The sequence below is a fragment of the Mesocricetus auratus genome, unplaced genomic scaffold, assembly GCF_017639785.1.
Source record: "Mesocricetus auratus isolate SY011 unplaced genomic scaffold, BCM_Maur_2.0 Super-Scaffold_100010, whole genome shotgun sequence".
NCBI classification, from domain to species: Eukaryota; Metazoa; Chordata; class Mammalia; order Rodentia; family Cricetidae; genus Mesocricetus; species Mesocricetus auratus.
The window spans coordinates 20,395,400-20,417,660 of NW_024429194.1; the positions used below are offsets into that span (position 1 = coordinate 20,395,400).

The 22,261-nt window shown below is 47.6% G+C and overlaps 1 protein-coding gene across 10 annotated transcripts in view; it reads right to left on the reverse strand.

Annotated features, from left to right (window-relative positions):
* Agap1 (ArfGAP with GTPase domain, ankyrin repeat and PH domain 1) overlaps nucleotides 1-22,261 on the reverse strand; it is a 452,310-nt gene that overhangs the window by 116,130 nt on the left and 313,919 nt on the right. For 6 of the 10 annotated variants that reach the window (XM_040753059.1, XM_040753060.1, XM_005082222.4 and 3 more), the window contains one exon: nucleotides 14,328-14,486. The exons of the other annotated variants lie outside the window; for them this stretch is intronic. In XM_040753059.1, coding sequence (XP_040608993.1) covers nucleotides 14,328-14,486 — 159 coding nt within the window. The remainder of the gene's footprint in view (nucleotides 1-14,327; nucleotides 14,487-22,261) is intronic. 10 annotated transcript variants of the gene reach the window in all.

Consider the following 22,261-nt stretch of genomic DNA (forward strand, 5'->3'; position numbering starts at 1 on the left):
AAGAGAGCCTCCACTCCCCAGCCTGTCTGCCACACCTGGGCTTTGACAATTGCCCCAGTCAAGGGCTGGAGGCTGCCCAGTGGGACCGGATACCCCTGCCCTTCAATCTCTGCTCGTGGGGAATGCTTTGAAGGCTTTGCTTCCTCTGAGAATTCATCTACAGTGACCCTGAACAGACAGCCCTATAGCTGCAGAAACAGGGGTGGGTGATGGGTCGGGGACAAGGCAGGTGAGGCTCCGCTTGGAGGACCACAGTATCAATGACACCCAGGAAGGACACGTGTGGGAACAACAGAGAAAAGCTGACACAGCAGGGACAACCCTGTGTTACCCCTTCCCCCAGTGTGTGAGCACACACATGTGCAGGGCAGCTCCATCTCGGGACTGGCAAAGCTAGTGGAACAAATCCAAATGACATTACAGGTTACATACAAAAACAAAACAAGAAACTGGATGGGCTGGCATGCGCCTGCAATCTCCATACGCTGGAAGCTGAGTCAGGAGGATGGTGAGTTCCAGCCTGGGCCACAGCGAGACCCAGTCTACACAAATAAATGAAGTACTCTGTAATGTTAAGCCCTCACAGTCTAACACAATCCCACTTTTCACTGTGACGGACGGATGCTCTTTAAAGGATCCTTGTTTAAGTAGGTTGGGGAGTGGTTGGTGATGCACGCGTTTAATCCCAGCACTCGGGAGGCAGACGCAGGTGGATCTCTGTGAGTTCGAGGCCAGCCTGGTCTACAGATCGAGTTCCAGGACAGGCTCCAAAGCTACACAGAGAAACCCTGTCTCAAAAAACAAAAACAAAACAAAGTATCGTTGCTTATGTCACTTGTCAAGGTACCCGCTTTCAACATGTACGATCTTTGGATGGCCTAAACAGTTTTTTTTTTTTATTCTTGAGGGATATTTTATTTTTGTCAACATTCAGTACTGGTAAACACTTAGAAGCACAGTGTTTTATTTCAAATATAGCATGTACACATCTAATCAATTAGAATTTCTTTTTTTTTTAAATTTTATTTTCCAGTTTAAATTTAGATAAGAAACAAGGTTGCTTCACAAGTCAGTTCCAGGTCCCTCTCCCATTCCCTCCCTTCCTCCCGTGCCCCCCCCCGTTATCCCCTCATTTCTCCAGGGAGGGTGAGGCCCTCCATGGGGGTGTGCATAGTGTGTCATTTCATATAGGGCAGGGCCTAGACCCTTCCCCAAGAGTTCAGGGTGAGTGTGCACCTCACATTGTTCTATGGGAGTCCAAAGTCCGTGTGTATACTTGGGATGGGTACTGATCTGCTGCCCAAGGCTCAATAGATTCCCTAGGCCTCTTCACTGACACCCAGATTCAGGGGGTCTTGATCAGTCCCATGCTGGCTTCCCAGGCTAATGCCTGGGATTCAAGAGTTAACCTTTGTCTGGTCAGCTGTTTCTGGGGGTTAAACCAGCCCAGTCTTAATCCCTTTGATCATCAGTCCTCCCTCTCTGTTACTGGCTTTCTTGAGTTCAGCTCAGTACTTAACCAAGGGAGTCTGCCTCTTCTTCGATCAGCCACTAAATAAAGTTTCTGTTTCCCAGACTCTCTGGCCATAGGATTGTAGGCTGGCACTCCCAGCCTAAACAGTTTTGATAAAGATATACTTCAAACACCCCATTTACAGTTTGAGGATCTGTTCTATGAAATTGAGGAAAGAGTAGGTAGACTTCTGCAATGACCACTGAACTCCCTGTTCTTAGTTAGAATTTTGCTAGTCTGCTAATGACTGTTTATTATATACAGGTAGGTGCCAAGGCTGGAGTCTAAGGAGCAGCCAGGTCTGCCCACCCCGGCTTTGACTCTGATGCTGCAGTAGCACGTTCAGTTGAATAAAGAGACAGGGACACGAAGGTCATTGTGTACAGACAATTTGGTGTGCTGGTCTGCTTACACCAAACACAACCCAATGTGGAACCCAAGAGAAGATGAGCGTCCTCCATCTCTGAGTGGCTGGATGAAGCACGATCTTTGGAAATGACTGCAACACTAGACCAATGTGTCCTATTGTCTTTCCCACCCAGCAGTAAGAAAGGAGGACGGTTCAGCAGTTCAGAGCACTCCCTGTTCTCCCAGCGGACCTGGGTTGGGTTCCTAGTACCCACATGGGGCAATTCATAACTACCCGGAACCCCACCTCTAAGGGATGTGATGCTCTCTTCTGGCCTTCATGGGCTCTTGATGCCACATGAAGCATACCCTCACACAGATACACATAAAAAATAAAAATAAGTCTAAAAATGAATCAGGAGACAGACCCTAAGTTCAACACTAACATTTAATGGCCAGGACTGTGGTGGGATGTAGCCCAGCGGTAGAGGGCTTACCTGCATGTGCAGTAATTTGGTTTCAACTACTTTTCTATAGCAAAGAAAACTAAGGTTAATATCACTCTTGGCAAAGAACAATGAGCAATTTAGTATTCATGTCAGATCACTCAGAAGAAAAAAAAAAGGATGGACTTCATTTGTTCTACTCAACTTCATCACGTTATTCCTAACACTGATTTTAGAATTTGGGTTTTGTTTTAGGAAGGAAAGAAGGAAGGAAGGAAAGGAGGGAGGGACGAGGGAGAGAGGGAGGGAGGGAAGAAGGCAGGGAGGGAGAGGGGTTGGCTCCATCAAAGTGTTCTAAGAATCAGGGTCAGATTTCTTGGGGTTTAAAGCATTTTCTTCATCATGGTTAAAATTTTGTCAATACATTTCAGTCAGACCTGATGGCTGATCTTTGGGAAAATTGCTTTAAAAAAATCAAACAAAAAGATAAGATTGTGTTCCAAAACATAATAACTGACATTTCCTTCTTTTCCCTTAAGCAAAGGACCAGCCTGCTGTGACTGGCAGCGGGGTCAAGAGGGGTGCAGCAGAGGTGGGCTCTGGGACGGCTACCCATCAAAGCACACCTCATTCCCACTCCTCTTCCCTACGGCTGCCTTTGATCCCCCGGGGTGAGGTTGAAAGCAGCGACTACCTGAAGCCTCCCCAGCCGAGGAAGACCCCCTCTCCACCTGCCTGCACACACTGCACCCTGTTTCTGACGGTTGCCCTATTCCCAGGATACACCAGCCTCCTCTGCTCCCAGTTCTGCACAAGGCCCATTTTCTCTTACTATTCATACCTGCCTACACACAGGGACACCTTGTAGCTGGGCCCTCCCAAGATCCTGCTGATTGACAGCTGGAAGGGGTCTTGATGAGCAGGAGGAACCTCAGCTACCATCAGGTGAGAGAGTTTTCCCCAGGTCAGTAACCAGGGCCAGGTGCCAGGAGTTTCTTACTCCAGATTAACCCACAGCACTAGGGCTACAAACTGGACCAGATACAGATATGTCCACCATATCTTCCAAGTTCTCAAACTCCAGCAGAGACCTTCACCGTGATGGTTAATATTGTCAAGTTGACACAACTGAGGATCACCCAGGATACAGACTCCTGGACATGTCTGTAAGTCTGTAATACTGTTTCTACATCAGGAAGAGGTGGGAAGAGACATTCTAAATGTGGATGGCTTCGTCCCATGAGTTGAGGGTCTTGGACTGAGCCTGAAGTGACCAAGCAGCAGTCATCTGTCTCTGCTTCCTCACTGCAGGTACAATGTGGCCAGCTGTCTCCACTCCCATCCACATGTCTTTCCCCCATGAAGGCGACATACCCCGTAACCATGAGCCAAAACAAACCCCCTCTTCCTTAAGTTGCCTTTGTCACGTATTTGATCACAGCAGAGAGAGAAGAAACTGATGTAACCAAACTGTCAGGTAGACCCTTACTAGCGAAATACCTCATTTTCCCAGGGAGCGGCTTCATGGCTATTTTTAGTGTCTCCTCATTTGGATCATAGCTACACAAAAGGACGCAATAGGAGTACATCTTCTCATCCAATTCCTCACCGTCTGCGGCAGTGGGGACTGAACCCAGGGCCCCACCCACAAGAGGCAAGCAGTCTCACTGAGCTACAGCCTCAGCTCTTCAAGTGGGCTTTCTAGTTCCAGACCCCAGGACATCTTCTTCTGGGAAAAGACATCATTAACTTTTCTCTTTCCCAGCAGAACTTTGCAGTCTTCAGAAACAGAGACTCTGAACCCTAATGCTGTGGCCATCAAGGAACTCAATGAATAATCCATACACTAGGGGCAGGCAGCGGCCAGTTTTTGCTGGTTTTGGAGGGCTGCTCACAGGCTTTATATGGAAAGTGGGCACTTAAGTGCAACCCACTGGGCATGCTCAGTCTCGAATGCTTGGGGGATTCCAGTTGCATTTGCTCAACTGTCAACAATAGGATCTGGGAGATAGATACGGGGTGCAGCTGGAGATGAGGCACGGTTGAACATTCCACTGTATGCCGAACTTGGTCAGTGTCTGTGACTACCCACTCTGCTGTGCTATGACTACACTTCTTATAGATTATTCCTGGGGAAAATACCAAGGACACCATTTATGTAAGTATAAGCTTGCTTATAATTGAGGATACATCTGATCACTTGTAGAAATAAATGGATTCCAGCTAGCATGCTGGAGAAGGTCCTGGGGCTGCTGCCCTAGCTTGAGGAGTCAAGTTGAAACTAAGGGTGTGGCTAGGGGAGGGGCGATGCTTATTTCACTTGTTGCCATAACACAGAGCTTGCTGTCAAATGAAGGGCCAACAGCTGGTTTAAAGTTGAGTTTCCAGTCTTGAGAAATTAAGCCTAACTTTTTGATGCTTATAAAGGAATTTGACTTTCAAGTGCTACACTTACCTCAGGTATGTGCAGAATCGAAAAAGGATCCAGAAACAGTAAAAAAATAAATAAAAATAAAAAATAAAAATAGCAAGCCCATCTAGAAAAGATAAGCCAGACCACTTTTAACATGATAAATGCTTTGGATAGCTGGTCACACATCGGTGCCGAATTCTTGGGACTATAAACAGCTGTGAAAATCATGGGGATATGTTTTTATTAAGCCTTCTTCTACTCTGTCTTTGAAATGGCATTATGGTTATTTTTCTGCAAGGAAGTACATGCGTTAAGAGATTGAAAAAGACATAGAAACACTTCCCTGCAACCGCAATAAGACTTTAAAAACCCCACTGTAGAAATAATGTATCAATTAAAATAGCATTTATAACTAAATATGTTTAAATGCTTCTTCATAAAAGGCTAAAACTTAACTCATTTTAAATAACCATCTGCTTCTGCTATATAAAATTTTTAGTATCATTGTGTAATTAATATTAATAACACTTTGTTAATAATCTTATCTGTCAGATAACCAGGCAGAGATTTCACATAAAATCTGAAGTTTAAGGATCCAAAGCTACCGGATATAAACACGAATGGAGAAATGTGCTGTGAACCCGAGGCTGGCTCCAGGCAGACACACAGCTGTCCTCTGCCGAGCTCTGTGAATCTGTGTCCTCCCAGCCATCTTATGAGGCCTTTCTACCTGCTCTTTTCGGGGCTCACTTCTATTCATTCTTCTTCATGCCTCATTTTTTAAATGTTCTTTAGTCTCTACACATTTACAACTTCTTACACAGGAAGCAAGGAAAGGCTAAAAATTATCCGATTTTTCCAAGGGCTGTAATGATAGCTCAATTGGTACCAGTGTTGCTATGCACGCATGCACGTATGCACATATGCACGCATGACCTGAGTGCAATTCTCTGAACACACGTTAAAAACAAAACAAAACAAAGTGTGGTGGTGTGCACTTGAAATTCTAGAATTCAGGGCTGGAGAGATGGCTCAGTAGTTAAGAGCACTAGCCAATCTTCCAGAGGACACAGGTTCAATTCCCAGCAGCCACATGACAACTCACAACTGTCTTTAATTCCAATCCCAAGGGATCCAAACAACCTCCTCTGGCCTCTGTGGGTACCAGGCAAACACATGGTGTACAGACATACACTCAAGACAAAACATCCACAAACATTAAAACACACACACACACACACACACACACACAAAACCCCAAAACTTCTAGCACTGGGGAGTATGGTGGTTTGAGTAAGATGTCCCCCATGTCTTAGGAATTTGAATACTTGGTCTCCAATTGTTGTTGGCTCTGTTTACGGAGACTTAGGAGATATGGAGTTGCTGGACGAAGTATGTCACTGGGGGTGGGCTCTGAGATTTCAAAAAGACACGGACAGGCACGGACAGGCCATTCCCAGTAAACACTCCACAATTCAGAGATGCGAGCTCTCAGCAGCTGCTCCCACCATCTGCTACCCCCGCCCTGCCATCATGGACGGTTACCACTCCAGATCTGTAAGCCAAATAAACCTCTTCTTCTGTAAGCTGCCTTGCGGTGTTTTATCTCAGCAATAAAAGAGGAACCAAGACAGAAAGTAGAGACAGGCTTGCTGGCCAGCCTAGCCAAACTGGCACATTCCAAGCAAAAGTTAGAGACTCCACTCCACACTACAATGGGGAAGGTGTCCTGAGGGACGACACTCAAGGCTGACCCCTGGCCTCCACACACAACATATGTATGTATCTACACACATGAAAGCATGAGCACTAACTTTACACCAACAGCTGATGATGTAGGGGATGGTAGGATTGCAGCTTTTCACATTGCTGGATTCCCAGACTGAGTTTCTGACCAAACCACAGAAATTCCAAGTGAGTATTTTCCAGGCCCAAGAGTGGCAACCGACTAGGGGACAAAGTCTCACCAGGTGTGCATGGACGATCGTCCAGTCTTCCCTGAAGTTGACAAAATACCACATGCGCTCAGCATGTCTTTTATGCTTTCCCGCCAAACTATAATGGAGGCTGATGCATTCTACCTTAAACTAAAGTCAAACAAAACCCAAAAAATTGTGATGGAAAATGTAAGGGCCCGCAACAACAAAAAACAACCCAGCTAAACGATTTCATAAAGTTTTCGAGTTAGGCCTTAAGAATAGAAGCAACTAAAATACAGTTCTGTGTTAGGGCAGTGTTGAAAAACTTTGTGTCAACTTGGACACAAGTTAGAGTCACCTGAGTAGAGGGAGCTTTAACTGAGAACATGCCTCCTCAAGACCAGGTTAAATGCAAGCCTGTAGAGCATTTTCTTAGTGGTTGATATGGGTGGGCACAGCCCACTGTGGTGGTATCATCATGGGCTGGGGGTTCTGGGTTCTACAAGAAAGCAGGCTGAGCAAGCCATGAGGAGCAAGCCAGTCAGTAGCATCCCTCCATGGCTTCTGCATCAGCTCCTACCTCCAGGTTCCTGCCTTGCTCGAGTTCAGGTCCTGACTTCCTTTGATGATGAACAGTGATGAAGAAGTATAAGTCAAATAAAACCTTTTAGACCCAAGTTGCTTTGGTCATAGTGTTTGTTTCAGTGCAAGATAGCTCCTAATGCAGGGACCGAGGGACACCACAAGTTATGTGACAGTGGTACTGGACCTGCAGTCCTAGGAAGATGATGGCAGACGAGACAAACTGCTCTGCTGTTCTTGCCCTGGTCCATCACTCTTCATATGGTAACTCATGTGGATTCTGACCAACTTAAAAATCCCAGCACTGTGTCCCTGGGAGCCATATGGACACATTGCTGTCATGTCAGGACCTTGTTTCCGAGCCTTCCTGTGCCTCACCTCTACCTGCTGTCCTGATGTCCACCTACTGAGCTCCAAGGATGCCTTGTGCTGTGTCTCAGCACCACACGCCTCCTTATGTGTATATGACACATGCTGTCAGCCTGAAGAGGTCTTAACAGCACCAAGATCCACGTGGACATCTCTCTCTTCTTGGGAACCACGACCAATGTGTGCCAGAGCCCCACTGCGCACGATGAGGTGCTTACTGCTGTAATCTTCCCTTGGCATCTGGAAGGGGTTGGTGCCAGGATACTCTGAGATACCAAAAAACAGTGAACGCTCAAGTCCCTCATATGGGAAGAACATATACACATTCTTGCACATCTCTGAAGCCCTCTCCAGACCATAATAACCAACACAGCACAGATGCAGAGTACATGGTGCTGTGCTCTGGGAACAATGACATGTCTGCACCTGCTTAGTACACAGACACTGTTTCCCCTAAATATGCTGGCCTAGTATAGGAGTTAAGCAAAGGCACCAGTCGGAGGGCAATCTGGATCTGCTGAGTGAATGAATGCTGTGTCTGTGGCGGGGAAAGCATGCTTGGTAAGTGGCACATGAAAGCGTGCAGGATGGCCCGGCTGTGAAGATGTCTCTTATACCCCTCTCACTTGCCTCCACTTGACAAATACATTTCAATTTGTTTCTTCATCGACTATCTGTCACTCTCCATCCTGGAGAGATTCTGGAATTGTGTGGCTCCTACTCCACTTCCAGACCCAGGGTGGTGGGACAGAACAGGGAACAATCAGCAAGCACTTGTGGGACAAATGGTATTAGCTACTAAGGTGGCGAAATACAAGTCATCTAGACAGATCTCCACCGAACTGGCCTCTGATTTTCCCCATGACTCTGTGTATTTGTCTCTTTTCCCATTGCTGTGGTAAAATATTCTGACAAAGCACCTCGGGGGAGAAAGGTTGATTCAGTTCATCGATGGAAGGAAGTCACAGCTGCAGGATGGAGACGGATGGGATGGTCACACTGCAGCCTCAGTCAGGGAGTATAGAGCAGAGCAAATGCTCAGCTGACGTTCTCACAGCCACCGAGGCTATGCAAGTGGCTACATCTTTGAAACCACAGGGGACAATGGATCTATCTCAACCCACATGAATCCCATCTCCAATTGTCCCAGAAACTGCTATTAATGTATGATACAGCTTCACTTTGTGGTCCAGGCTGGCCTGGAACTCACTATGTAGCCCACGTTGGCCTTAAACTCTTGGCAATCTGCCTGTCTCTGCCTTCCAAATCCTCCATAACAGACATGACCCAGAGACTTAGGTGTTTTTAAGTGGCATGCAAGAGGCCAGTGTGCAGGTAGACTGAGAGCCCTTTTGTAGAAGAGGAAGGTTGGAGCTCCTGACGCAAGGGTGAGGAGAGAGTGGCAGCCTCCATCTTCTGTCAGCAGATGATAGTTTCTGAATCTATCCTGCCTCTGCCATCTGCTGTCTGTTCTCAATACATCCCAACTTGCCACAATCTTCCTGGAAATATAACAGCACAAAGGAGTCCAGTGGGCCTGGGGTCACCCTGCAGACCCCTGCTCCTGACTGGCAGTGCTTGCAGTCCCCTTTCAGCTGTTTGTACAGGAGGCTTGTTGAACCTGAACCCAGGCCTTTAGCGCTACCTTCTGACCCATTTTCAGTTCAAGTCTGGAAACTGAGGATTGGGGAATAGCCAAGGCCCATCCCCTCTGCTCTTTGCAATGGTACCAACAGTCACAGACTGCCCAAGCCATCACTCTGGGTCCTTCCAACCGTTGATACAGTGGTTTCCCCACCGCATATAGCATCCTTGGTGCGGACAAGCTAAAGGAACAGCCGAGGGATGATTAACACAGCATCTCTGAATCCAGCCTGATATACTGGTTAGGCTAGAAGCTCTCTACATGCATGGCTGCCTCTTCCAAGAGGTCTACACCAGTCCTCCTCTACATCAGCTCCGGCCTCCAAGTGCGCACCCTGCCTGAGTTCCTGCCTTGGCTTCCCATAATGGACTCAGGATACATAAGCCAAGCAAACCCTTTGCTCCCCAAGTTGCTTTCGGTCATGGGTGTTTAATCACAGCAGTAGTAACCCTGACTATGACAAGTCTTGTCAAGTAGTAACTATTTAGTGTATGTCAAGCTATGCTCCCACCCCCAACCCCGGCAGTGGCAACTGGATTGCCACTGAGGTCCTGGTGCCATCATTTCTGCTGGGGTAGCAGTGGGAAAAGCTGCATAGAACTCAGACTGTGGACAAGCCCCTGTAGTAACTCTCTTAAAGGAAGTTGGGTTCCATTTCCTTGGAAGAATTCTCACTGGCTCCCGGGCTATGTGGTAGTAGCAGCTGGAAGGAAACACAGACCCAAAGACTGTTTGCTGTTCAGGAGACCAGGCCTAGCCACTACTGCTCTGCGGTCTCAGCTAACCCTGGCTCATGCAGCTCTTCTGTGGGCTGGGTAGTTACCTCCATCCCTAGTTATTACCCATCAGATCCCCTTCTTGAACCACGATTACTATCAAGAATGTCTCCAAGTATCAGTGACTATTCCCTAGGGGACTAAAATCCCCCCTGGCAGAGAGCCAGTGGTCTAGAAGATTCTGAGCATGGAGGGCTATAAGGACCCATGGCACTGGCTATCTGTTTCAAACATCCCTAGACTTTTGCCTGGTGGTGTAAAGGGGCCTGCTGGCCTTCAGGAAGGAAAGTCACTGCTCTCTGTCCTGGTAAGTAGGGTGGCATGTGGCTGTCCTACTTCTAACAGGTCAGCAGCTACTGCTGGAAATAGCTGATAGCCAGGAACCAAGGAGGCAGAGTACAAAGTCATATCCACTCTGATCAGGAGGGAGAGGAATCCACCTTTCCCCTGTGGCTGTCTACCCAGGAAGCTCCTGCTTTCTCTCAGACCACATGCTGAGAAGGGAGCCTGGGTCATTCTTCTAATGAGGCTGCCTAACATGGCTATGGAGCAGACCCCTGCCCTGCAGGGGGCCGAGACAGGAGTGTCAGGCTTTGAGATGTAAGAGCATAGGGGCTGAAGGTGGATTAGCCAGGGGATGGTTCTCCAGCACAGGAAGCTTTGGGAGTGACTGACAGAGGGGCGTTTGGGATCCATGGCAGAAGAGAAAACACCCAGCTCTTCCATCATATGGCTACCTAAAAAAGCAAGCATTATAAAAAAAAAGTAATTTTTATGCTGCCTTAATTCTCCACCAGAGTCCTGCTTTAGAAAACAAACAAAACCACAGAAGGAAAAGAATGTAACAAAGACCTTTGTGAATGTGGATACTTGTTAAGGGTATGCTCTTAGCATGTCACGGTTCTCAGGGTATGAGGCATGAAACATGTTCTACTCCCTCCCCCAATTAAACTTGCATAAGTTAACAACTTGATCAATGCCAAGCAGTGTCACACTACTGCCACCTTCTGGTCAGGTCCTAGAATTGCCAGTATAATATCCATAGACAAAACAAGTAACAACCTGCCACCCCCCCCAAACGAATATCCAAACCATCAAATTAAAACAAAACAAAGACACTGAAGAAGTTATGGTCCTTATCTACAGGGACAGCATGATTGCTGGAGCCCTTCTATTCTTAAATTCAGGGCTGCTGACCTTTCTTGGATGGGGTATAGCAGAAGCCGTAACAACAAAACAAAGTACAGAGAATTACCAGAGCTATGGCACATTAAAATAGTCATGCAAAACATTTCCACAATGGGAAAAATACTTGAAAATTACAAAACTCAAACACTTCCATATCAGGACCCACTGACTACTAACCATAGATGCTAGCAGTAAGACATAAATTGACTGGAACCCCCCCCCCACACACACCATCACGTAGGTACAAGTATAGGCACACAGACAGATACAACAACTGCCCTGTAGAAACATAAAAAAACCAAATGGTGTTTGTGCCAAAGCTGTATGAACCCGGGAGACTGCAGAGTGCCGAAAAGTCATATGAAGAAATGCATTTGCCGTGGCAGCCAGTCACTGAGGCCGAAGATAAACTGTGGGACTGAAGCAATCTGTGGAAGGGTGGAGCTCTCCGAACAACCTTGCAGTCGGGAGGAGGGGTGAGGGTGCTGCCGCCACAGCAACGGCCATTAGCCAAGCCTGGCGCTTACAAGGGGTGGCGTGGGTATGGGTATTTGTGGTGGTGGTGTGGGGGGCGGGGAGTGGCAGACTGAACCAGACACTCCAGAACACCAGAAGACTGATGCATAAGGGGCCTTGACATTGCTTCTTGCCCTTGGCACCGAGGTGATGCATCTAAAACAAACATCTTGCCTTGAAGTGTGCTATGACAACCAAGTTTGCTATAGATAGTCCTCCAGGGCCCCCTACTCGAAGCAGGAATGCTCACTCCTGACTAACACTTCCAGAGAAAATTACTCGTAAGAAGATGATTAATAAAAAATGAAAAAAATTACGGGCTTCCAGTAAGGGCTGAGGAAACCCTCAGCCAATAGTTGCTGCAGAGATAATTGTTCTGAATCTATCAATAATGCTAAGCTCCTCTTCATTGACTGCAAACACCAATTTCTTTCAGCCAGGATTATAAGTTGGTGTTCCAGGGCTCACTACTGCCATTACGGTGATAAACAGTTGAGACCACAACAGGATCTGACATGTAGATCAATTCTGGGTCCATAAAGAATCTACACAAGAGGTTCCAGGACAGGAATTTACAGCCACCAGTTTTTTATTCTCTCTTGCTGCAAAAATTACTTCTGTCAAACACTTAGGAGAGTGAGGAAAAATGTAAAAAAATTAATTTTTCATGTACTACTGGCACAGCCTTTTTCAGTGCAGAAGTGCAAGACGAATATACTCGGCGTTTAAAAAATTACACGGCGCAGCATGTGGTACTTAGTGGAAGAGGGATCCAATCCCCGGTGTTGCTCGCAAGCCAGCAGACAGCAATTTGAAACCCTGAACAGAGCTGTCTGGGTTTTCTCTGAGGGCAGATGCCGGGCTCACGTTAGCAATGCCAAATTATATTAGACGTTTAATTTTAAACCTCAGGTATTTAAATGTAAAGCCCTACAACAGCAACAGTCATAAAACGGTGGGGCATTCCATCTCACAGAATGGGTTCCTCTTGCCTTCTCCTCTTAATTTAGCCAGCGCCTCCTTCCTCCAGTTCTAGCCACTACACAGTCATCTATCTAATTAGGAGTTGCTCGCAGCTGCTCAGAGGCAGAAGCCCCAGGGGCACCTGTGTGTCAAAGGCGAAATATTGAAAAGTTCTCTGAAGCTGAAATCTTAATTCAGGGTGGACGAGAGGGCAGAGAAAACGACTTCTAGTGCTGGGCCACAAGACAAGTCCTTCACTATGCTGTGGAGGCCAACCTAGTGCTTCTGGGCTCTGCCGGCACTGCCGTGTGACAAGCTGCAGGTCACCCTGACATACAGACCAGAGACCGGTGGTGTGTGTGTGTGGGGGGGGGTGAGGTGAGGTGATGGGTAAAGTGATTATAAAAAGAAGGGTCTTGTATCAACTAAGTAAAAAGGAAAACATGATGGAAAGCCTCCCCCGCTTGTCTCCTTGGTTACTGCATGAAGCACGGAGGGGGAGTGTTTGACGATGAGCGGTCTTATAACACGTACACATTTTACTTAAATTCCCATAGGATTCTGTGCTCCTGTCTTCCTTAAAAATGGTGGAGGTTGGGGCTGTGCATCAGAGGCGGGATGGCACTAACCAGAGGTGGTACATGGTACCCTAGTGTTTGGGGACAGCCTGGGCTCCTGCCTTCTAGACAACTCCTGGGATCTGCTTGTCAGAAACCCCTTGGTTCAGGTCACCTTTCCTGACCCCACTTGTAGCTTGCTTCTGGGCAGTCTCCCTCCATTTGTCTCCATTTGCTTGGTCTGCTGGAGCGTTGTGGAACCACCCGAAGTAAGATGGTGCGTACCCAAAGCAAGCATCCTGCTGCAGCAGCTGGTGGGTCCACAGGGAAGACCTGACGTGGAATCTTTTAATTAGAACAAATTATGCTAAAATGACTCTCAAACCCTGCCTGATAGATTGCATACAACAGTGGGAATTCCCTTAAATACCGGTGAACAGGCCACAGACAGAATGCCACGAGCAAAGCAAGCTGCACCAGCCCGCGCACGGGGCACACTGCATAATTCATGTTGTCACACATACGTCCAAAGGCAGTTTCCAGGGGGCCACATCTGTCCCCCAAGAAGCAGGCCACACTTGCCAACAACTATGGAAATCTAGGAGAGATGATTGCAGAGGGGATTCCCCAGAACTTCGAAGCTTACACCAGGAACCCTGGAAGACTAAGATAGAATGAAATGACTAGACAGGAAGTGCAAACTGTGTGTAAATGGTGAGATGCTAGCGATCCACAAAGGGCAGAAGGCTGGCACGAAACATCTGACCCCCCTTTGCAACTTCACTGCATCCCTGCTGAACAACCGCAGTAAGACACTCGTCCCATCCACAGCCTCAACTTCCAAAGCTGACCAGTGAAGAGGATTCAAGGTCTGCATCCAGACCAGGAGAGAACAGATGAACGATGGGATGTGGATGAAACAGGAGATCAAGGACAAAGTGCTTACAGATGACTGGTGAGACATGTGTGCCACTGTCACAGCAGCCCCATGGCACCATGCTCCCCGTGGAGCATGGGTGCCCTGGGCATTGAGCCCAGCCCCTGGCTTTCACAGAGGACCTGGAGATGGCCGCGGTCTGTGCCCCCTCTTACCACTGCTGATGGCTGAGTTTGCAATGACTGTAGCGTCACTCCACTGGTCGGCACTGGAGACTGAGTAGGAGCGCTGGTGCATGCCATCGGGTCGGCTGTTGAAGGAGACCAGGCTGATGCCGCTTGCCATCTGAGACCCAGACGCACTAGTGACATTCCCTAGGAATAAACAAGTCAGGTGAACACCACGACGGACTGCAGACCACAGAAGCCAGCACGACCTCGTCTATGGGGCTTCACACTGTCACACGTACCTGACCTTTGTGCTCTGCTGTCATCCTGCTTACGTGGCAAATCAAAGGACGCATCATACTGCACAAAATCACGAGGAAGAAAAGGGTGCTGTGGACCCCAGAGGGGCCCCACTGAGCAACAGTGAAGGAAGGCTGTGGATAACTGTCCACGAAACTGTTACAAAGATGAGTGGCCCTACTGCAACCTCTAAAGACAATGAGTCCAGAAAAAGAGCCACCACAGGACAAAAAGGATACCACTGGAGGCTGGTGGCACACAGGCTCACCCACCGGGAGTCAACTGTCTGGTGCCAGGGGATGTTGTTCATAGGGCTGCTATCCCTAATGATCAACATGTACTAAATCTCCAGAGGCCCCACGGTGGAGGTGGAAGCCTGACTCCTGACCTTGTAAAGATTCTGCAGAACAAAAAAGTCACCCCAGTGGCTTCAGAGCTCACACAGACAGCAAAGAAAGATAGTTCTGTTGTAGGCTTAATGACTTGAGTCAGTTGCTCCACACCAACTTTGGACTCAAAAATATAATTAGGTGCTTTTTTGCCCCTAAGGCCCAGCCAATCATGACCAAGCTTGTGAATGGGTCTGTGAGATAGACATGTGGATCTCTGGAGATAATGGCTTCTTTTCTTTTTTTTCAAAGACAGTGTCTGTCTACATAGGAACTCACTATGTAGACAAGCTGGCCTCAAACTCACAGAGAAGGCATGCACCACCATGCCCAGCTACTGGTTTCATAATTCTTAATTTTTCTAGTAGTTTTGGTTCAGAACTCAGTATGCTCTAAACTGTTTTAGTGGGCGGGTTTTCATGGGGTGGGACTGTTAAGTGAGTAGCTCATTAGTAGTTTCTAAGTCTGGCCAACTCTCAGATATTCTTATGGAAAATCAGGCTTTAAAAAAATCAGGCTTCTGATTTTGGTGGATGAGGGATAGGGCTGGAAGAATGCGCATTCTTGTGAACTTGGATAGTCATGTGAACACACACACACACACACACACACACACACACACACACACACACACGCACGTGCGCACAGAGGGGCGGGGCAAGTTAGAGTCCTTTCCTAGAGGCAGTCTGGAAAAGAACACCAAAACATGCTAAGTGAAGTATATACTGGTTATTTTTCTCAGCACTATGACTAAACACCTGAGGAAAGTCACTGAAGGGTAGAAGTTCCTGCTTGGCTCACAGTTTGAGGGTACAGTCCATTGGTCACATTGTAACTACAGCTATGAAGTCCAGCGCCACAAGCCAGGAAGTCCAGCGCCGTAAGCGCTAGTACTCAACTGAGTCCTCCAGATTGATGCCGTCTGTGGCTACAGCTCAGGGAATAGTGCCACTCACATTTATGGTCAACTCTTTTCACCTCAACTAAACCTAGTCACAGACACATCTCCCTGGTGATTCTGTGACCATTCCAGTTGACAGTCCGTATTAACCAACACAAGGATGCCTCTACATTAAAAGCAGAACCAGAACAGAACACCTATTCTTTGCTGTTGTCTCAACTGAGTATGGTTTGAATGTCATAGGGGAAATCACCATGCCAGTGCAGACCCAAATCCGCAAGTGACAACAAAGGGAAAGAACTCAAGGTCACAGACCTCCCTGCTCACAGTGAGGTCCAGGGGCCAGAGAAGCAGGCCTGAGAGTGTCCAAAATGCAGAGTCCCAGGCCACCTGGTCCCCCCATGTCTAGATATCCAGATTATGTGAGTGAGTGGACCTTGAAGGGCTCTAAACACAAACCAAGGACACAACCACAACTGCAAGCAGAGCTCTTCATCCCCACAGATGTGTAGGCCGGGTGCGTGAGTGTGTGTGCCTGTATGTAAGTGTGTGCGCGTGTGTAAGTGTGTGAGTGTTGGTATGTGGGGAACGTGGGTGGTGGGGCTCTGGTCAAAGCCTCAGGGCCAGCATCCCCCAGTCGTTATGTTCTGAAGGCGCAGGAATGTCTTAACACCCTGGAAAGGAACAGGAATATTCTGAGGCCACGAATAACAAGACCCCCGCTCTTGCCCCCACTCCTCCTAGCAGCTGGGGAGGGGCCGCTGTTACCAAGGAGACACTATGCACAGCTGCTGGGGTTCTTCTCCTGCCTCCCGCAGTACAGAGGCAGCATCCTCCAGGTAAGCGAGGGCCTCCCTGCACAAGGAACATAGCCGGGGCTCTGGTAGTCTGTGCCAGCCATGCTCCTGACGTAACCCCTCTGCCAGGCTGTTCTCCTGGGTCCACTGCTTCTAGAGTCTCAAGAGCCAGACTCAATTAAGAAGAGCAGGGCAGGGGCGTGAAAGAGGGAGGGCAATGAGCCTCGAGTTCCAGTTGTGAGTCTGTCCCCTGGGCCCTGCTTCTCTGCTGGCACCATTCCCACCAGCTCTGGTGCTCACACATCTTTCTTCCTGGGCACCCTGACGCCACACATAAACCCATCTAGAGTGTATTTACTGAAGAGCCAGCACACGCTACCCCAGGTCTCCCCATGGGGTCCCTGGAGACAGAAGCTGCGGAACACAGCTAACAGGACGGAAAGAGAGCAGTGCCAAGGGTGTCGGGTGTGGTGGGGCACACTGAGAACCACAGTACTGGAGGGTTAGAGACAGGAAGACAGGAAGCTAGCTCCAGCCCAGCCTGGGCTAGCGGATCCTTCTCAGAACAATAAAATAAAAACAAAAATAGATTCTATGCATCAGGGAGTGAGGGGAGAGGTTCCTCCTTGGTTTTCCAGGCCCTCTGGCCCTATCCAGCCTATAGAGATGCCTGCCAATTAGCAACATGTCAAGATCATTCTGCCTACATGCCTTTTATGCCAGCTTTAGGCCCACAAGGCCCAAACATCTAAGAAACTCAAAATGAACTTGTCCATCTTTGGTCCATGTTGACAATGCTCAACACCACAGCCAATGTTTCCTCTGTCCACTCTTTAGGAGGGTGCTGTCTGTGATGGTCAGCTTTCCAATCATCAATTTGACACACTTTAGAATCACCTCGGAAGGTAGTCTCAGTGAACGGTGGCCTGCGGTACATCTGTGGGGCACCGTCTTAATCAACTCAGGAAGGGTCACCCTGAAGAGGGTGGCTCCATTCCCTGGGTTTGGGCCCTGCGCTGTGTGGTAAGACGACGGGGAGTGTGCCAGACAGGCAGGACCGGCATGCGCATCTCTGCTCTCGACTGGGGATATGACGTGACATGACGTGACTAGCTGCTTCAAGTCCCTGTCTTGGCTTCCCTGCATCGATGGGCTGCAACCTGGAGTTGTGAGCTGAAATAAACCCTCTCTCCTTGAAGTTGCTTTTCATCAGGGCATTTTATCACAGCAACAGAAATGAAACTAACAGATGCTCAAATTTTTGGTGTTGTCACCTACAAAGTTTGCACTTGAGAATGGGGACATCACATTACAAGAAATAAGCACAACTGCAAAAAACAAAACAAAACAAAAAAACAAAAACAAAGAAACAAAAATCCCCAAAACAAAAACAGCAACAACAACAAAAAACCAGGCTTAAGTAATTTTGTGTTTGGCCGCATTCACAGCTCTCTCCAGCTCCATCTGACCTGGTTGGTGGTCAGACCTCCTTGCTGGAGGGTGGGTCTACATTTTGTAGACCTATAACTCCTAATGAGGCTTTCCTGAAGGATTCCCAAGTCTTTATCAACGCCCATGGAAACAGGCCTTGGAGAGAAACTTGGATTGCCTAGGGAGCAGGTCCATCTGAACTCACAGGGGCAGCACAGAGCATTCAGCTAGAGATGTCTGAAGGACTGGCTTAGGGCTGCCAGGGCTCTGTCTGCTGGTTGGCTGTCAGACTGCTGGAAAACGAGGGCGGAGTTTCTCAAGGTGTACATGCTATGGAGAGTACAGGCCAAGGCTGCTGACACATTCCTGGCTGCTCCTCTCAACTGCTAACCTGCTGTTTGTCAAATGAAATCTAAGCACAATCTAGATGTAGGAAGATGCTGGTGAGGCATTCTGGGGCTTGGCACAGAGCTCACCTGCTGAGCAGGAGGGAGTCCCCAGGGAACCAAACAAAACCTTAGGAGGCCAAGGACCCTCTAGCCATCCTGGCTGCTCTGAGAAAGCAGATACTCAGAAGCCCTCATTTCCCCAGACACCCCAGATCCCAACTGGGACACTAAACTGGAACACAATTTAAGGCACATGTATGACCACAGTCGAAAGTCGAATTCTGAGCTGGGCGTCTATTCCTTGTGGCCTGGTGTCATGCTCAGGAAGTGCTCACAGGTAACATTTTTGCTTAGGTACTCTTATTTTATTCTCTAAGTAGAGTCAAATTTTGGAGATTTCATCTCAAAATGACAATAACAATCAAATGGCCCATGGTTTGGGCTAGCAAAGGATTCAGCAGATAAAGGCATCTACTGTCTCTGATGGCCTGAGCTTTATCCCCTGGGACACAGGCAGAGGGGGGAGAGAACTGACCATCTTAAGTCCTCCGATCATAAAATGCCCAATACATAAAAAATTAAAATGTGGCTTCTGAATTACTTGACCAATGCGAATGTCTGGCAGCTGTGGTCCTGGCTTTGCTCCTGGATACAATAAGCCAGTACCGGCTGACTGACTTGACTGCACTGCCCTGCTCTCTACTCAACACCCACTGGTTTCTACTCTCTCATGACTCAAAATTCAAGAGCTTACAAATGCAGAGGGAAACATGTTAGGAAGTTAACAATTCTATAAAACTCTTTCTATATGTACTAATTTATTCATTTTAATGATAGTTAAGACTTGTACTGATTGTGACACAATAAACGAAAAATGTTGTCTCTGTCAGGTGTGGTAACACACTCCTATAGTACCAGCACACAGGAGCCAAAGGCAACAGGATGGCTGCAGGTTTGATGCCAACCTTGTCTCCATAGTGAGCTCCAATTTATATAATGAGACCTCGTTTCAAAACAATAACAACACACACACACACACACACACACACACACACACGATACCCTCAGGGATGACACAGCAATGTATTTGTCAAACCTAAAATAAGAAAAATATGAACATTAGGAAATGATGTTTCTACATCTAATACACAGTTCAGAAGTCTACAAGCAAGTATTATTTTTAAGCATAAATATATAAGGAGAAAAGATGGGGGATGTCCTTTTGAATGCTGTGAATATATGTTTCTTTTATTGGTTGATGAATAAAGCAACCATTGATTCAATCAATGGACAGGCAGGATGTAGCCAGGCTGGAAGTATCAGCGGGGCTACCAGACTAGGAGAATTCTGAGCGAGGAGGCAGAGAGTGAGTCCTGGGAGAGATGCCATGTAGCTACCGAGGAAGCAACAGGCCCAGGCATCGCGGGTAAGCCAAGACCACATGGAGATACACAGATTAATAGAAACGGGCTAATAAGAGAGAGCGAGCCAATAAGAAGCCTGAGCCATTGGTCAAACAGTTTGTAATTAATATAAGCCTCTGTATGCTTATTTGGGACTAAGCAGCAGCTGGACCAGTCAGGACAGAAACTTCTGTCTACAGAGAAATGTTAACTGGATGCAAACCACTGTCTAGAGTTGTGTGTAACACATGGAAGTGGTGAATTGGCCCATCAGGGCCAGGAAGCATTTCCAATGTACACATTTTTGGCCAGTGGCCACACTTTGAAGCATTTCTATGCCTTCAGTAAGTCTGCCAGGCAAAGGAACCAACCCTACAATGTTTACTGAGTATTTTTTTGTACCTACACCCATTTCTAATTATATCAGTGCACAATTTCTATTCACATTCTTTTCCTATTGCTATAATAAAAACACACCAACCAGAAAAAGCAGCTTAGTGGAGGAAATTCTTGATTTAGCTGATAATTCCAGGTCACAGTCCATCAGTGAGAGAAGTCAGGACCAGAACTCAGGCAAGAGCTTGAAGTAGACACTCTGGAGGAACACTGCTTATTGGCTCACGGATACATGCTTGGTTAGCTTTCTTATGCTTCCTAAGGGATGGTGCTGCCCACAGTGGGCTGGGCTCTCTTATATCAAACAATAATCAAGACATACCCCACAGACATTCCCACAGGCCAATACGGTCTGGGTAATCCATCATCTGAGGCTATCTTCTCAGGTGGCTCTTGTCTGACAGAAAAGAACACTAGGGCAGCACCTAATGCTCCTCCTTTTTAAAAATACACCCATGAACAGGTAACACATAGTCCATTTCGGTTCCCAAGTGAACATCACTAATTGGCCAAATATTACTGTCTCCACGTCCAGTGTTCACAGGGGAGTACCTGGCAGGACCTGCCTGTGACAACACATAAGGAGTTCACATTTCTGCAAACACCTACACACACAAGGAGTGGCCACACTTAACCATACTCTTATTCTCCAAGCACTCGAGGGCTAGGGCTCTCATTGGATGGCAATTCATTTCATGTTGGCGAGTTATTAATTAGGCCAAGAAGCAAGAGTCCTTATCTGTGAAGGACGCTGATGACTTTGACTGTCTGAGAGCTAAGGACCTTGACCTCAAGACCACTTAAGACAGAAGTGTGTACAAGCACTGTCTCAGACACCTTCAAGGCCATGCTGAAGCATGCCAGTGGTGCTGGGGCTGGCTTTGCTCCCTGTCATTAAGCTGAAGGGCTGGAGGCCCTGTACTTACATGGTGCTGATGTTGTTACATAGTTAGTGAAACCTACACCTACATCAGCTATGATCAGGGCATGTCCTGAGATCTTGCTACCCAGTGTTAGGAGTGCAAGATGGTCAACGGGACTGACTACAAACTAAGTATGCCAGGAGACGTACAACACAATCCCAACCTGAGCTGGAGCTGCTGGCTACACGCTGAGCATGTGCATGGCCTGCAGAGAGCCATGCCAACCCACAGCCCAGGAATGCCCAGCAGAAAAGTCTGGGTGGCTCTCTATTCAGTAGGCAATCTCTTAAAAGATGATACGCATGCCATGCCATAGAGCATTTTGTTGGCATGCCTGGGAAGGTGACATAAGAAGCTGGGGTCTTTGGGATGTGGTGGTGTTTGCAGCCCCACAGCTGGCAGCCATTCAAAGTCATATTACAGTCCTCTTTCCTGGAAGGAGGAGGAACTTGTGATGGCTTCTGATGCACAAAGCTCAAGCCAGTCACCGACAAGGACCTTAAAAAGAGCTTATACTCCCCAAGGCCACTTATCTCCTCAGGGTTGAGTTCGCTGGATTAAGGACATCTGCCTCTTTCCCTCTTATACCCCGACACTCCTGTGGTCTTACCTCACTTCCAAGCCCCGCCATTGACCGTGAACAGGCAGCGCTATATGGACCTTGGTTTTCCTCACATCTTTGGGGGTATAGCTACCAGTGCCTTCTTGTTTTATGTCATATTTTTCCAAGGGTGTATGCAGAGCAAAGTGGTGACAGGGGCAGTGTATTCTCCAGAGAAGGGCAGAATTTTCTACCACTTGTAATAATGGCGTCACTTTCTATTGCAAAAGTGGGGATGGCCGGCTTATACCCCACTATAAAAGATTGGACCATGCCTAGTTTAGGGTTCTATACTGTAACAATATGCTATGCACTGTGTCTCCTTGTGAGAACTGGGCCTGGGGTGGTGACAGTACTGATCTTTTGGCTACTGCTATTTCTGGGATGAGCTGTCATTTGCTCTGGCCCTTAAGTCTTGTCAGTCATGCAATTGGTTGGAGCACATGGAGGTG